This window comes from Rattus rattus, chromosome 8, assembly GCF_011064425.1.
Source record: "Rattus rattus isolate New Zealand chromosome 8, Rrattus_CSIRO_v1, whole genome shotgun sequence".
Lineage (NCBI taxonomy): Eukaryota > Metazoa > Chordata > Mammalia > Rodentia > Muridae > Rattus > Rattus rattus.
Genome location: NC_046161.1, coordinates 70,037,448 through 70,051,374, shown reverse-complemented (window position 1 = coordinate 70,051,374; position 13,927 = coordinate 70,037,448). Strand labels below are relative to the sequence as shown.

At 39.2% G+C, this 13,927-nt stretch overlaps 1 protein-coding gene across 2 annotated transcripts in view; it reads right to left on the bottom strand.

Annotated features, from left to right (window-relative positions):
- Nucleotides 1-13,100, bottom strand: part of Bmp5 (bone morphogenetic protein 5) — a 126,358-nt gene extending 113,258 nt beyond the window's left edge. For both annotated transcript variants that reach the window (XM_032910196.1, XM_032910197.1), the window contains exon 1: nucleotides 12,611-13,100. In XM_032910196.1, coding sequence (XP_032766087.1) covers nucleotides 12,611-13,100 — 490 coding nt within the window. The remainder of the gene's footprint in view (nucleotides 1-12,610) is intronic.
- Nucleotides 13,101-13,927: the final 827 nt, after the last annotated feature.

Sequence of the window (13,927 nt, the reverse complement as noted above, 5' to 3'; positions counted from 1 at the left end):
CCAGCCAGCACAGTGGGACCCTTCCAGCTTCCAACTGATTTATTCCTCCTCACAATCTCCAGCCAGCCCTTCAAGGCCGATTTACTGTTCACAACTCTGACGTCCTAGCTGTTTCCTGTTTTGCCAAATGTTACTCCTTGTCCGTGCCAGGTTTGTCTCTTAAATGTCAGAATCAACACTATAGATCAATCATTTGTAACTGGCAAGTTGTAGAGCATGGCATAAAGGTGGTTGCCCTCAGTGGCTATAGCGCACTTTCTTCTCCCTCATGACTGGCTGCTTCCTTCATGAGACTACAGCCACATCATCACTTACTCAACTTCTGTAAGAGTTAGACTTCAAGAAGACCAGTAAATTCATAATTAAAGACTTATTTCTAAAACATTTTACATTGTAGTTTAATATTTTATGTGCACTATTGATGTGTTGAAAATTCCATATCCAATAAACAATACTGTTGGAAAACACATGGAATGTCACAGAGGTTAAGCAATATTCCTACAACAGCCATTCCAATAGCATTAGTAAAGGCAGGGCAACACAGCAGGGAACAGTAGGAGCTCTCAGTCTAGCATGTCCTATTAGAAGAAGTATGATTGGCAACAAGTGACTTAACACCTCACTGTCAGTCATGTAGTTCAAAGCAAGGAATGCTTGCTATGTATTTAAGACACTGGATATAGTCTGATAGAGCAGAAACTTCTGTCATTTCACTTTGATAGTCTGGTATTTTGTATTGTCAGTTATTATGTCAACACCAACAACCAGGGTGATGCCCTATAATTTAAGGCATGATGTAGCTTAGTGTACAAAGGCCCCTTGCTACTAATTGTGATACCTAAGTTTGGTTCCCAGGTCTCACTTGGGGAAAAGGAAAATACATGCACACAAACATGCACACATACATGTGTGTGCACACAAATAGTGAAATAATAAAAACATTTAAATCTACAATTTGCTGCTATTTTGTTCCACAATAACAGTCAACCATTAGTAAAGAGTAAGACAGTCATAGAATACTAGTCAGCTTTTTTTCAACTATTAACTAGTAATTACTGTTCAATGTCCAGTAGCTTGAGCAGATTCAAGAGAGTACAAGGAAGAGGTCCCCATATCAATTCTTGGAACTCTCTTTTGTTTTACAAGTTCTGAAATGTATTTCCATTGACTCATTATAAACTGAAACTGTATCACGTTCATGGTATAAAAGCAACAAAATCAACATTGATCATAATTAGCTAACAATAGAAAGCGGGTTAAAACGTTTAATCAAATACAACTAAACAAAGGACATAGAACCAAAGGTCAAGATATAAACAGATCAAACATCTAAATTTTGAAAAGCCCAATGTTCTTTTGAGTAAGTATTTGAACTGTGCCTTTCTGGAATGTAGAGTTACCATCCACTATGAAATGAAAACCTGCTTTAGCATGGCCCAAACCTCCAGAGTAGTGCACTCCTCTAGCTGCACAGCTTTGTGATGCAGCCAGAAACTGCTGCAGCGCGGTGCCTCTACTGCTTCCTGTTCTTTGCACCAAAAGGCTTCTTTGGGTTTCGTTCAAGGTAACGCAAGTGTATGGAAAGGGCTGAGGTTTGAAAGGTATTTTCTTTATCCACGAGAGATTAATTCAAGCTAGATATTTAAATAACAAAACACTCTTTTACAGGATTGCTAGCATGTTTAGTTTTACTTAATGGTGGATTTATTTAAACATTTAATGTGGAAGAGAAAATGTTACTGGTAAGTTGAATAAATAGTCTTATTCTTTATTTTAAGAGATGTATTAATAGCTAGAAATGGTTATTTTAGTTAATTTTAGGATTTTTATCAAATCTATGTTTTCCCTCTGAATGTACTATAAAATATCAAGAATCAAGATAAACTGACTATGATCTAAGTTATATATACTGCACGGATAGCCTTTTGGGTGATTTAGAATCAAACTTGTAAATTCTCAGCCTGTTTTAAATAGTGTAATAGTTATTGTAACTTAAACAAAATACCTAAGACTTAGCTGTTATCTGGGGGTGGGGGTCTGGGGGTGGGGCTACTCCAAACATATAATTTAACAAAGTCACAAAATTTAAGACTGAATTCTAAACAGAAAAAATTTGCATTAAGGATACAATGGACACTGAGAATCATTCTGAATGAGAAAGTAGAAAGTCAAACTTAATCGGAATTAGGCAACACAAAAGCCTACAGGGTTTCATGATTATTGAGCACAAGGGCTTTCCTTCTTCAAAGTCAAGAGTTTGTTTGCCCAAAATTTCATCATAAGACTGTCATTAAAAAAAAATGTCTCAAGATCGAAAACAATTTGACTTAGGAAAGCATATATTAAAAACTGCCTATGTTTCCCCTTCTTCAAAGAACCATTTGGAGAATGTCCATTTTCTTTCGATCAAGTATCATCTAATTGTATAGCTTTGGCTTGTATTCTCTCTCCTACTTCATAATCCCTGTGCTAAAGCTAAAATCATACAACAGTCCCTGGAATCTGACGAGGGTGATGTGAAAAGTACCTATCAGAAGCTTATCACAGAATCCACGCCTATGGGCCTCGAAGGGGAGTGCACCGTAGGTCTCCTGAAGGAGTTTCGAGGCTGACTTCATCCGCCATGCTTACGGAGCACAGGAATTCCACTGGTTAGTTAAGTTTGTACCCAAGCATGTAGCAGAAACAGTGTATGAAAAGAGGCTTAGCTCAATTGATGACTTGAGAGACCCGTTGTTCCCTCATGGGTAAGGACAGCTTGAGAGCAAATGGCTTCCTTGTTGCAGAGTGGGTGGCAACTTCTTTTGTAGCTCCAATCAGGAAGCTGAGAGTCTTTGTTGACAAAGGATTGGGATAATCATTGGTGTCCACCCTCATCAGGACTCTTCCTCCAGTCAGTCCCCGTATCTGAACTCTCCACACCCCTGAAACAGTACCAGCTGCTGGGGAGCGCGAGCTCAAACACAGGAGCAGGTGTTCACACTGCGCATCAAGCCCTAACAGTTCAACATGAAGGCAGTCCCTGAGACTCCAGGCTCCGTTTTATTTGTATCCGATGGGAGGAAAAGTTACGTGCATCTTTCGTATTGTTCCTGATGCATCTACTCGCCAAAGCCTGGAGGACTGTGAATCTCTCTCTCTGTTAACCTTAGACGCCTTAGCATCTGTTCTTGTAGGAGTAGCAGTAGAGAATACCCATTGACTACCTCGTGTAGGTTCACAGGCATGCAGCAGTACCTTAGTAAGTCCAACTGACTTCTTTCCTGACAAATTCTCTCCTACGATCTTTACTTTAAACAGCTAAAGTAAAACAGTTGCAATAAAGTGAAGTGGTGCGCTCAAAGATATGCAGCTTTCAGAGACAAAACTGTCTACTACAGCCTCTGCAGTCATCACACTTAAACAGTATTGGCAAGGAAAGGGGGACGAAATAGTCCCTCCTCCCTCAGCTCAAAGAGTGCACTAAGGAGTTCTGACCCACGTGATGGGGCGGTTGGTTTTCCCATTCTGTTCACTTGTGTCGTTTATTAACATAATTACTTGCATTAAAGTTCAAATTGAGCTGTCGTTTGCTGTGTGCTTCAAAATGAAAGGAAAATATAAAATGTGGTGATGGGTGAATGCCTCCGCCTTTAAAAGCATTTGTTGCTCCTGCATAAGTCCCAGGTTTAGTTCCCAGCCCCCACATGGCAGCTAAGAATCATCTGGAACTCCAGTTGCAAAGTTTCTGACTCTAATGGTTTCCTGGGGCACCGTGCACACACATAGTACACAGACATGCAGGCAAAACACATAAAATACAGTAAAAGTAAATGTATCGTCTTTAAGAAACAAAATATAAAAGTTTAAGGGGTAAAATAGTAATACAGTAAAAGTAAATGTATCGTTTTTTAAGAAACAAAATATAAACGTTTAAGGGGTAAAATAATAATACCTAATAAATTTGAAGTCTAACCTAACCTACACGGGGAGTGAGCATTCTAGAGTGTGTTTCTTCATGATTAAAGGAGAGGAAGGTGGTTTGGGCTTCAAACCTCAGGGGTTGGTTATTTATGAGATGCGAATGGCTGAAATGTCTGCTGTTCTACTAAATTCTGCTTCTGTGACTCAGAAGAATTCTACCTGGAGAGAGCGGAGGTAGCCAGCCAGAAAGACAATAATCCCAATTTACCTTAGCATAACATTATGTTTTCTTGCAACATTAATTGTGGAATGTGAATGTTGCATGTGAGAATATTATATGATTGCACTCAGAATCCAAGCACTAACGTACAGACATGAATCATTTTAAAATAACGGCTTAAGGTAAACCTTTGGAAGGAAAACGTGATGTTCTCCATTCTTTTGCCTCCCTGACTGCTGGTTCTCCTGTGTGCTCCATACTCAATCTGAGAATCAAAGGCTCTTTCTAACATTGCTATTTCTCCTTCTTTAGCAGTTTTTGGGGATTTTCCGTGTGTGCTTCATCCTTTGTAAGAACTCAGTTTATTCTTTAATGCTGAAATCAGCAGCCTATATACAATTTACAGACCTTATTTCCCCCCAGCATGAGATGGTTGCTTTCGCCACTTTGTTTTCAACTCTTGGAATAACTCTCTCTCAAGAGAAAATATGATCCTCTCTTTAAATTTTATGTTAATAAAAAAATTCAACATGTGTGTGAGTAACTTATACTAAAAGTAAAGAATTTCGAGAAGCTGAAGGACCAAGCGTCCAATTCTTTGTTCATTTGTTTGTGTCCAGAGGAGAGGGTTGGCTAGGTGTCATCTTGTTTCCATGGCTACAGTTCTGCTCAAGGTCCATTTCCTATATATCTGTCCTGAGAGATTCTGGTAACGATGTTTATCATGTGCCTAAGGGTAATGAGAAGCCCTCAGCTATGCTGGGCTACTGAGCTATCGCCTACATTCTGTTGAGGCAATCTGACTACAACAAGATAAATATTAATCAAATGTTCCTCAAAAATGATTCAGCTTACAAATGTTTCCTCTTTCCTTCTGGGATTCTGGACAAACATTGGGGTAAGACAGGAATAGATAGGGTGTGGTTCTTACTTCAAACACTGGTAAATACCATATTCAGGCCCAGTGTACGTGGTGTAGATAAGAGACCCCTCACCAAGCCTAGTGGGGCTTTGTCTTTTAGTCTCATATTCCTCTGGTACCTTCTTTGAATTGCTAGACATTTTTAGTCAAAGACTCCCAGGTTTTGTTTGGATGGTTGATTGGTTTTGCTTTGTCTTGTTTTTAACTTTTTATTGATTCTTTGTGAATTTCACATCATGCACCATAATACCACTCATCTCCTCCTCCCCTCATGTCTGCCCTCTACCCTTGCAACCTCCCCACGAAAAGAAAACAAAAGACAAAAATAAAATAAACAAACAAGCAAACTTAACAGAGCATAGAAAGCATCTCGTGGTGGAAGCTGTAATGTGTCACAAAGTGTCCCACAGTATACCCCTCTGTCAACACATCACCACTTGCAAAAATATTCATTGCAATGAGTCCCTGGTCCGGTTTGAGATCTCTGGCTTCTGTGACACCATCAATCCTGGATCCTCACTGGGACTCCTGGTTTTCCTGTTGTTGTCCTGTGTCATGGAGAGCCTGCAGCTTTGGATCCGCAAAACTAGCCCTTTCACATGCCCCAAGAGTTCACATGTGATGTAGATTTTTGGAGTGGGCTAAATCAAAGCCCTGGATCTGGGCTTGCGACGGAGCTGAGCTGGTCAGGACACCAGCTCTCCCGCATCTGCCCCACCAAGGCAAGCTCTCTAGCACTAGCAGCTAAGCTACCCGATGCTGCCACTGGCGAGAGGCAGGGTCAGCTCTTCTGCTCCCATGCCCTCCGGGCCTGATCACCTGCACCCAAGTCTCCAGAGCCACCTCCACTGTGCTGTTGTCAAGGCAGGGCCCATACTCCCAAGGGCTGACGCTGGCAAGGGGCTGGACCCGCTCTCCTGCTCTCCTCTCATCAGAGCCATCTCACCTGTGCCTTCGCCATCAGGACCAGCTCCGCTATGTAGCCCAGGTGAGATATAGGGCCCACTCTCCCAAGTGCTACAGCTAGTAAGGGCAGGGTTAGTTATCCTGACCTCACGACCTCTGGGCCATCTCTCCCAACTACTGTGGGTGGGAAGGAGTGAGGAGGGGGAGGTCATCACCCCTGCAAAGGGCTCGCAGTTTTATCCCACACTGGGATTCACAGATATTGTAGCCACTTTTATAAATATGCTATAAATGCTGAACACAAACGCAGCCCAAATAACAATCCCAGATGCTTTTCCATGCCTTAATGTCTTTTAAACACTGTACTTGAAGCTATATACACAGTAATTCATTTCATTCTTTGACAGCCTGTAACAGGAACAGAGCCACAGAGAACTCAAGCAACTTGTGCAAGGCTCCACTGCCTGCCAGTTTAAACACTGGCTTCCAGATGAGGCAGCCTAACTTCCTCCGGGCCATGTACCTCCATGATGGAGTCATAGAAAAGACAACTCTGCGCTTTAATTCACAAATGAACCTTAACAACAGCAACCTGCCATGGACGGCCATTCTGAAATGGGGGGGGGGCCTTTAATACCCCACTGCTTATAAAAAGAAAGAAAAAGGGTTGGGGATTTAGCTCAGTGGTAGAGCACTTGCCTAGCAAGCACAAGGCCCTGGGTTCAGTCCCCAGCTCCGGAAAAAAAAAAAAAGAAAGAAAGAAAAGGGAAAAAAAGAAAAGAAGAAAAAGAAAGAAGAAAGGACATATTCTGAAGACATCGACACCACTGACTTAGAAATTAAAGAATTGCAGGTTCTTACTTTAACTGCTATGATACCTATTGTAAATCCCACGACTTCTTCATCTAAGTATCACAGACAATTGACTTAGCAATATGTCTGCTGAGCGGAGAATAATGCAATCCCCTGGGATATCGTGTCATTCTTCCAAAAGCACTAAACATTACCCTTATTAATCAACAGATATCTTTTCCTAACACTTTAAACACTTTTTAACATCAACATATTTTTTTTCTTTCTTCCTTTTTTTTTTAATCCATTCACCACTGTCTGAACAACCCTCGTACAAATTACAAAGATGACTCCTTGTGTGTGTGGATTATTTAAACATTTCTGGGGGTGGGTAGATAAATATACCCATCGTTATTTTTATCTTACTGTCAAACGTCGTGAGCTGAACCTTAAACGTCCCCCATGTCAGAACGAAATGAAAACAAGCCCCTTCCCCCTCCAAATAAATGAGCTGGCTGACAAGGCTAGCTGGTGTGCTTAAAGGATATCTTAGTCACGGGTATTATTTTAAGAGATGAGCAAAGGGGGAAACCCCACAGCCCAGCTCGTAAAATATGAACTGAAGGTGCAAAGAAGCCCTCATAAATACTACTTAGAACAAGGGATTCATTGTTTCCCTTCAGTCCTGTGAGTGGCTCTGTGATCTCAGCCCCTGTCTGTTAGGGAAGCCTCTCCCTTTGACCAGTGGGTTTTTTGTTTTTTTTTTTTAGGCCAAGCTACTACATTATTTACGACTGCACATAGTAGCTGATCTGTGTGTTCCTTATGCACATATACTGAGACATATACTTTTCTTTTCCCCAAGTCAGTATTTTAATGCAGAAGGATGAAAGGCCTTTTTGCTAGAGCTAATGTGGTTGGGATGCTAAACGGCTCCTGTGCCAGCATGAGGTAGACGGAGTTTTTCCCTGAACATTTTCCACCTGTGTACCTCAAAGACCAGCTTTGAATAACTGCTCGCTTGCTGTCCTTCTTGGTACTTTTTAAAAAGTACTTTATTTGTCAGCCTTGTCTACGTCGCCTTAATCTAGCGCATTGTCACCTCTTGAGAATTTAATAAAGGAAATCATTTCTCAATATTGGCGGCATTAGTCTTAAATAAGGATAATATAAAGGAAAGTTGTGTGGGAAGTGAATGCCGAATTAGTTTTATTCAGTGCTGTTGTCTCTCCAACCTTTTGCTTCATTTTCATCCTTTTCCTTTAAAACTTTAATTATCTTTAAGAATAGTAAAGTCAAAAACACCAATTAAGTTTTGTCAAAGGGAGCCTCAAATAGAGTAGAAAAGGAGGCGGGGAGGTGTGGGGTGTGGGACAGCACAAGTCTGAGGATTCTAATGCCCTGGGGTGCTCTCCTCCCTGTGGGTGGAGGCTCTGACCAACACATCATTACCTTTTCCTTCTCAACTACCGAGAAAACAGGAGGCCCGTACCTAGACTCTCAAACTGGAACTAATTGATTTTCAACTAATCTAAGCCTTTACTTATAAAGAAAGTAGGACCAAAGGCAAATCACGGGAAGGGTGGGAACGGTAAAGACTGCATGCCAAGAGAGCCTCGGGGCTCCAGAAACTACAAAACTAAAAAGGGAGAATTAAGTGTTGGAGTGGGGAGTGGGGGAGAGGAAAGGGTGTGTAATTATAGCCGGTGAGAGAGTAAGGAACTAGAGGCGTGCTTGGAGCCTTTCCAACCCCTTCTATCTATACCCTCATTCCTCCCTACACCCACAGTGACTTGTCATTAGCCTTTTGAAACTATTTGGTAAGTGACCACTAAGATACCATTTTTTTTTATTAAACTATGTTTATAGTCATCTCCTTCCCGCAGCTGCACCAGTCGTTTGGCAATGAAGTAGCTTTAAGAACCATAATCTAGCTGTCTTGACCATAAACGAGAATGGCCATTGATGAGCAGGGAAATGGTTTTGTCCTGAGCAATCATTTTTTTTCCTTCAAACAGGAAAAAAAGTTTAAAGAATGATTGTTGTCTGGCCCGATATGAATATCTCTTGCTTCAGACGTCATCTATGGATAGGTGCTACAGCAGTCTCCGACTATCTTTTCTCCCAACTCATCATTTACATTAAAACCTTGTGTGTGTTTATTGATGTGTTTATATTACACCTGTTAATGACTCTGGTCACGGAGACTCCATGCCTTAGTACCAGCTTTATATCTATTTATGTGTCAGTTCCCTTCCACTGAGCACTTGACTCAGCCAAAAGCAGAAATGACATAAATGAGTACGTAAGCATTCTATTTATCAGGACGGTTTCTTGACTTTACCGAGGGAACCTTAAGCTATTGCTCCCTGCACTTTTCCTTTCATATCTAACATACTAAACACATTGTGAAGTACGAAAGTCTTAAGTTACATCTATGCTTTATACTAACATGTTAATATATGTTCTTAGAATATATCTAAAGAGGAATTGAAGTCAACGCATCAACAAGCCAAAAACCAGCTAATAAACACAAATGCCAGTTTTTACTCTCATAAAATTGCTTACATGTGAGCAATAAATAACACAAGTTTCCCATTTTTAGGATTTGTTCTAAAATATTTAGTGTTGCACCATTCGGCATCATTAAATAATTAAATAAAATTTTAGTTGTTTTCTAATTTTTAAATATTCCACAGTACATCTTTATGTGACTGGAATTGTACTAAAATATTAAAGGTGCACGATCTAATTGTCCATTTGTTTTAAGTACTTCATATATAAACCAAGTAACCATTTAGGAAAAAGAGATATAAAAAGCAAAAAAAAAACAGAAAGATAATATTTTGTTCCACAAATTCAACAGAAACTTGACTGACAGTCAACAGTCTGAGAGTAGGGGATTAGCTTGTAAGTCACTTGCTATACCAAGAACAAAATGTGATCAAACCATCAAGATTTGTTTCTTTAAAGTGAATGAGGGGCTGAAATGACTTAAAGGTAAAAACAAGGAGTTTGGCTTAGATGTAAATCCTTGCACAGCCCAAGTCCTGTTACTTACATTTCATTTTTCTTTTCCTAAATCATAATCTTTTTTTTTTCACTTTTGAACACGACACGAATTCACAAGTCAATTTAAAACTAAGTATTGTGTTGGATATGATTCTGAATCTGGATTAAGTTAAATTAGTTATGAGACATGTCACAGATGCTGTCCACATACTTACACACGCAGGTGACTTCCTCCAAACACACCCCCTGCTACTACTCACTGCACTCATTGGGACTTGGTCTCTATGACATTTTTTTTCTTTTGAGATACTAAAAAAAATGAATTGTTCTTGAGCTGCATAACAGTGTGAGACACAGTTGCAGGTGATATATGCTGGTTAACGTTACGTTAAAAGCGAGGATTTTTTTTGTTCAGTTTATAATGATTACGCATTTGCCTTTCCAAGTGTGCTTTGATTTGTCCTATGCATGGAAGAAACACAGAAGTGAGCTTTAGACTAAGTAGTGATTGGCTGCAACATTTGGTTATATGAGTAGGCATGTTCTAAGAGTAACAAAATTGAAGCTCAGTTTTACTTCAACACAACTACAAGAAACTAGTCCAGGATCAGAATTCATTTTCTAGTCGTGTCTTATGAGACGTTTAGTTAGGGATTACTAATAAGGGAAAAAAATATATGATTTGCTATTGATGAAAACACCAAACTACGTATTTGAGCAGGATCAAAATAAGAAAAGTTTCTGAAATTTAAATCTAATATTTCACAGAATAAAATAAATAATTCTATATTGATAAAAATGAGCTTGAAAACAGCTGTGTCATTATACTAGTACAAGAAAAATGTCAGTAATTTAAAAGAAAGAATATTAATGGTACAACAGGGTTCTAGAAATCGTTGAATAAATTCTTTTCTGTTTGTTTTCTTATTTTATCTATGTTTGTAAAAATAGTGGCATACAACTTCAAGAAACTGATAACATTTTTAAATAACAGTACCTGTTACAAATGAGCAAGAGATTCAGTTTAATGAAAAATATTAGTAAGACAGATCAATGTCTGAGCTATTATTTCCTAGTAGTAAATTCTCTAAAACTACATTTGTCACATTTTAGATGGCATAAACTTATAAGTTGGTCTGATCATTTACATTTGTCTCTCTCAAGTGAAAAAAAAATCACTAAACTAGTTTAAAGGTGAAACAATGGATTTTGCTTCATCTTTAGATGCTCCCGTGGTCTAAGTCCACGTAAGATGTTTACATCTGAATAGGGTGAATTTTGTGCTTCACATCCAGTTATGCTGAGTGAGAGCTGTTCTGCTGACATGCATGTACTTGACTGAAAAAGCTGCAGAGTAAAATGCCCAGTGAGGAATATGTTCATGCCCCTCACACTAAAAAAGAAACAATCAAACCCATTTAAGATTGAGGTTTCATTCGAAAGCTCTCAAGGAAGCCTGCTAATTATATGTCCAAAAGGAAATGTCGTGTGGAAGACCTGCAGAGCACCTGACGTTCAGGAGACGATGGCTTTCTAAAGCTCAGTGCTGGGTTTTGTCCCTGGGAACACAAAGCATGCGGTTTAGTAAGCCCCTTCTCCTGTGCTCAGCGTTGCTGAGGGTAAATGGCACAGCCCATTAAGAAACATACATTGCAAACCTCACCACGTGTCATCAAGACTGGTTGCTCTCTGACCTCTCAAAAAGTATTTCCTCTAAGATAGCATTCAAGGATATTTTTGCTAGGCGTAGAGTAAGATATCTCGAAGTCAACCCAGATTGTATTTTCAATGAAACTTTTTCAAGGTTTTACTTTACAAAGTTCTTGATTCTTTAAAGTTTATTAAATTCGTTGGTTTAATTCTAAGTCTAAAAGCTAAATCATGTTTAATGTTACTTTCCTGTATCACCTAAAGATAGTCAAGTCATCTTTGATTTCTACTAAAGTATTTTAAGACAGCCCTTGTAAAATCATTTTAAGGAGATAAGTTATTTAATATTCTTGGGGGAGGGAATGCTGGGTAGTGATCTTCCACTTGAGATTGACAATGTTTAAAAATTACCAGGAAGCACCAGTACTGAATGAAATATAATTTTAAGACCTTTCCCCATGATCTTTGTTGATATTTATAGGAATTAGCAACCAGAAAAAAAATGTCATCTCAAAGGAGAAGTTGATATAGATAAATACCATCAAATGAAGTTTTATATTTACCTTGCCTGTGTCAAACAGCAACTAGATATGATCACATTTTAACCATTACAGTTAGGGAAGGTTAGACTGAAACTTCTTTTCTAAATTATTATTTTTTTCACTGAAGTCCCTCGATTGTTAATATTTTAAAGTTTTATTTGATCTTAGTTAATTTCATTTAGAGATTTTTCCCCTAGATGAGAATTTTTAAATAGCATATAAATATTATTCATGAGCTCTTTAAATCACTAACAAAAAATTGTTTGGAAATTTAGTTTTATTTTCCCATATAAACCCTGGTTCTTTGCTTTTTTTTTTCATTTCTTTCTTCCTTTTTGCCCAAAACATAGCTATCCTAATAAAATTCCCTTTTCACAGGATTGCCTTTTATGCACATCTTTAAATTAAATTTTAATAAGCTCTCAAAGGACCAAATTCTATCCAAATTGTGGCCGTTTAATTTTAGCTTTCCATGTTAAATATATGTGACTCTGTAGCATAAAGCAAAAATCATATATCCATGTAAAAAGTGAAACAGAAGCTACGGAGGGGCGTTTTATAGAATGAATATATAAACGTGGCCACCTACCAGGAAGCTACTTTAACATTAGAAAAACTTCCTCTTTATAATAACACAGACGAACAAATAAACGAACGACATACCTAAGTTGACAAAACTCATGACCATGTCAGCATCATTCAGAAAGTTGGTATCGTGTAGACTGGCAAGAGGTGGGCTCTGGGTAGTCAGAGGAATCCTTGGAGGTAAGTGCAGACGATGAGCATACCCATTGGGAGAGGCTGGGTATCCCTTTCTTGTCTCTTTAGCCTCTCCAGCCAGGGATACCCTCACTAAGTATTCTGACTCCTCAGGGTTTTCTTCACTGGCCATGGCGTTGTACAGATCCAGCATAAAGAGGGGTGCAGAAGACGCTTGCTTCCCCGGTGAAAAGGGCCTGGGTCTGTGAGGCAAACCCAGAATAGAGAGAATTTCCCTCTGTATTTCCCGTCTTTCGTGGTTCCGTAGTCTTCTATAAATAAAGCTGGAGTGAACATGATTGTCTCCCAAGCCGCCTTTGGCATAACCCACTTGAACCCAGCTGCTCCAGAGGAAGCCCGCAATACCCCTAAGTAAAAATACAGTCCAATGCATCTTTGTACAAAGGCAAACGTCGATATTTTTAATCCTTCTTGTCCACTTGGAAGAAAAAATAATAATCCAGGTTCCTTGGAGGTACACTTCGCCAGTAGCTGTAAAAACAAATTTACCTATTCTTCATGACAGTGATATTTCTGAACACAGCACCCCTAGTCCATTTTCTTCTCCTGCCTTAGGTATTTTAGAACACGTCAAAAGTAGTTATTTCTAAGAAAGCTGAAATTCAGATTTCTAATTATCCACAGTTGTTAAGAACTTTTGCGGTGTTGACGTAGCGAAAGCTGGCTAAAATTATTTGATCAAATAACCTAGGCATTCCTATGTGAATTTATGATAATCAGGCCTTTGGTATTTGAACTGACGAAAGCTGGTCTTCTGATAGACTGTAGCTCCCAAGCTCTCTTCACTTGCTCTGACTTCTTCTCAACGCTTGAACTCTTTCCAAAACAAATCCTGAGGTCTGAATCACAGATCTAGGCTGATCTGCACCTTGGTGTTGGAATTATATTTGTCCGGCAGCCTAGTGATAACTTGAACATCTTTTGTATGATGTGGTCTTAGTGTAAAACAAGTCCCAAGGTTATAATGTTCAAGTAAATGTGTTTCCCTGAATTTACTTGAAATCCTTCCTGTAAATCCATTCAATCTCTTCCTCCTTCTTGCAGTTAATTCCACCTCCAGCAGGCACAAATGTACCAGCCCTCTTCAAGAGAGATCTAAAGAGAAATGTAAGCACAACCCTGCTGGAAAGAAGAGGCTTCTCATTGTAATTTGAAACTGGTAAAGCAAAAAGAAGTTAACCCTTTCGCTACCAGAAAAGC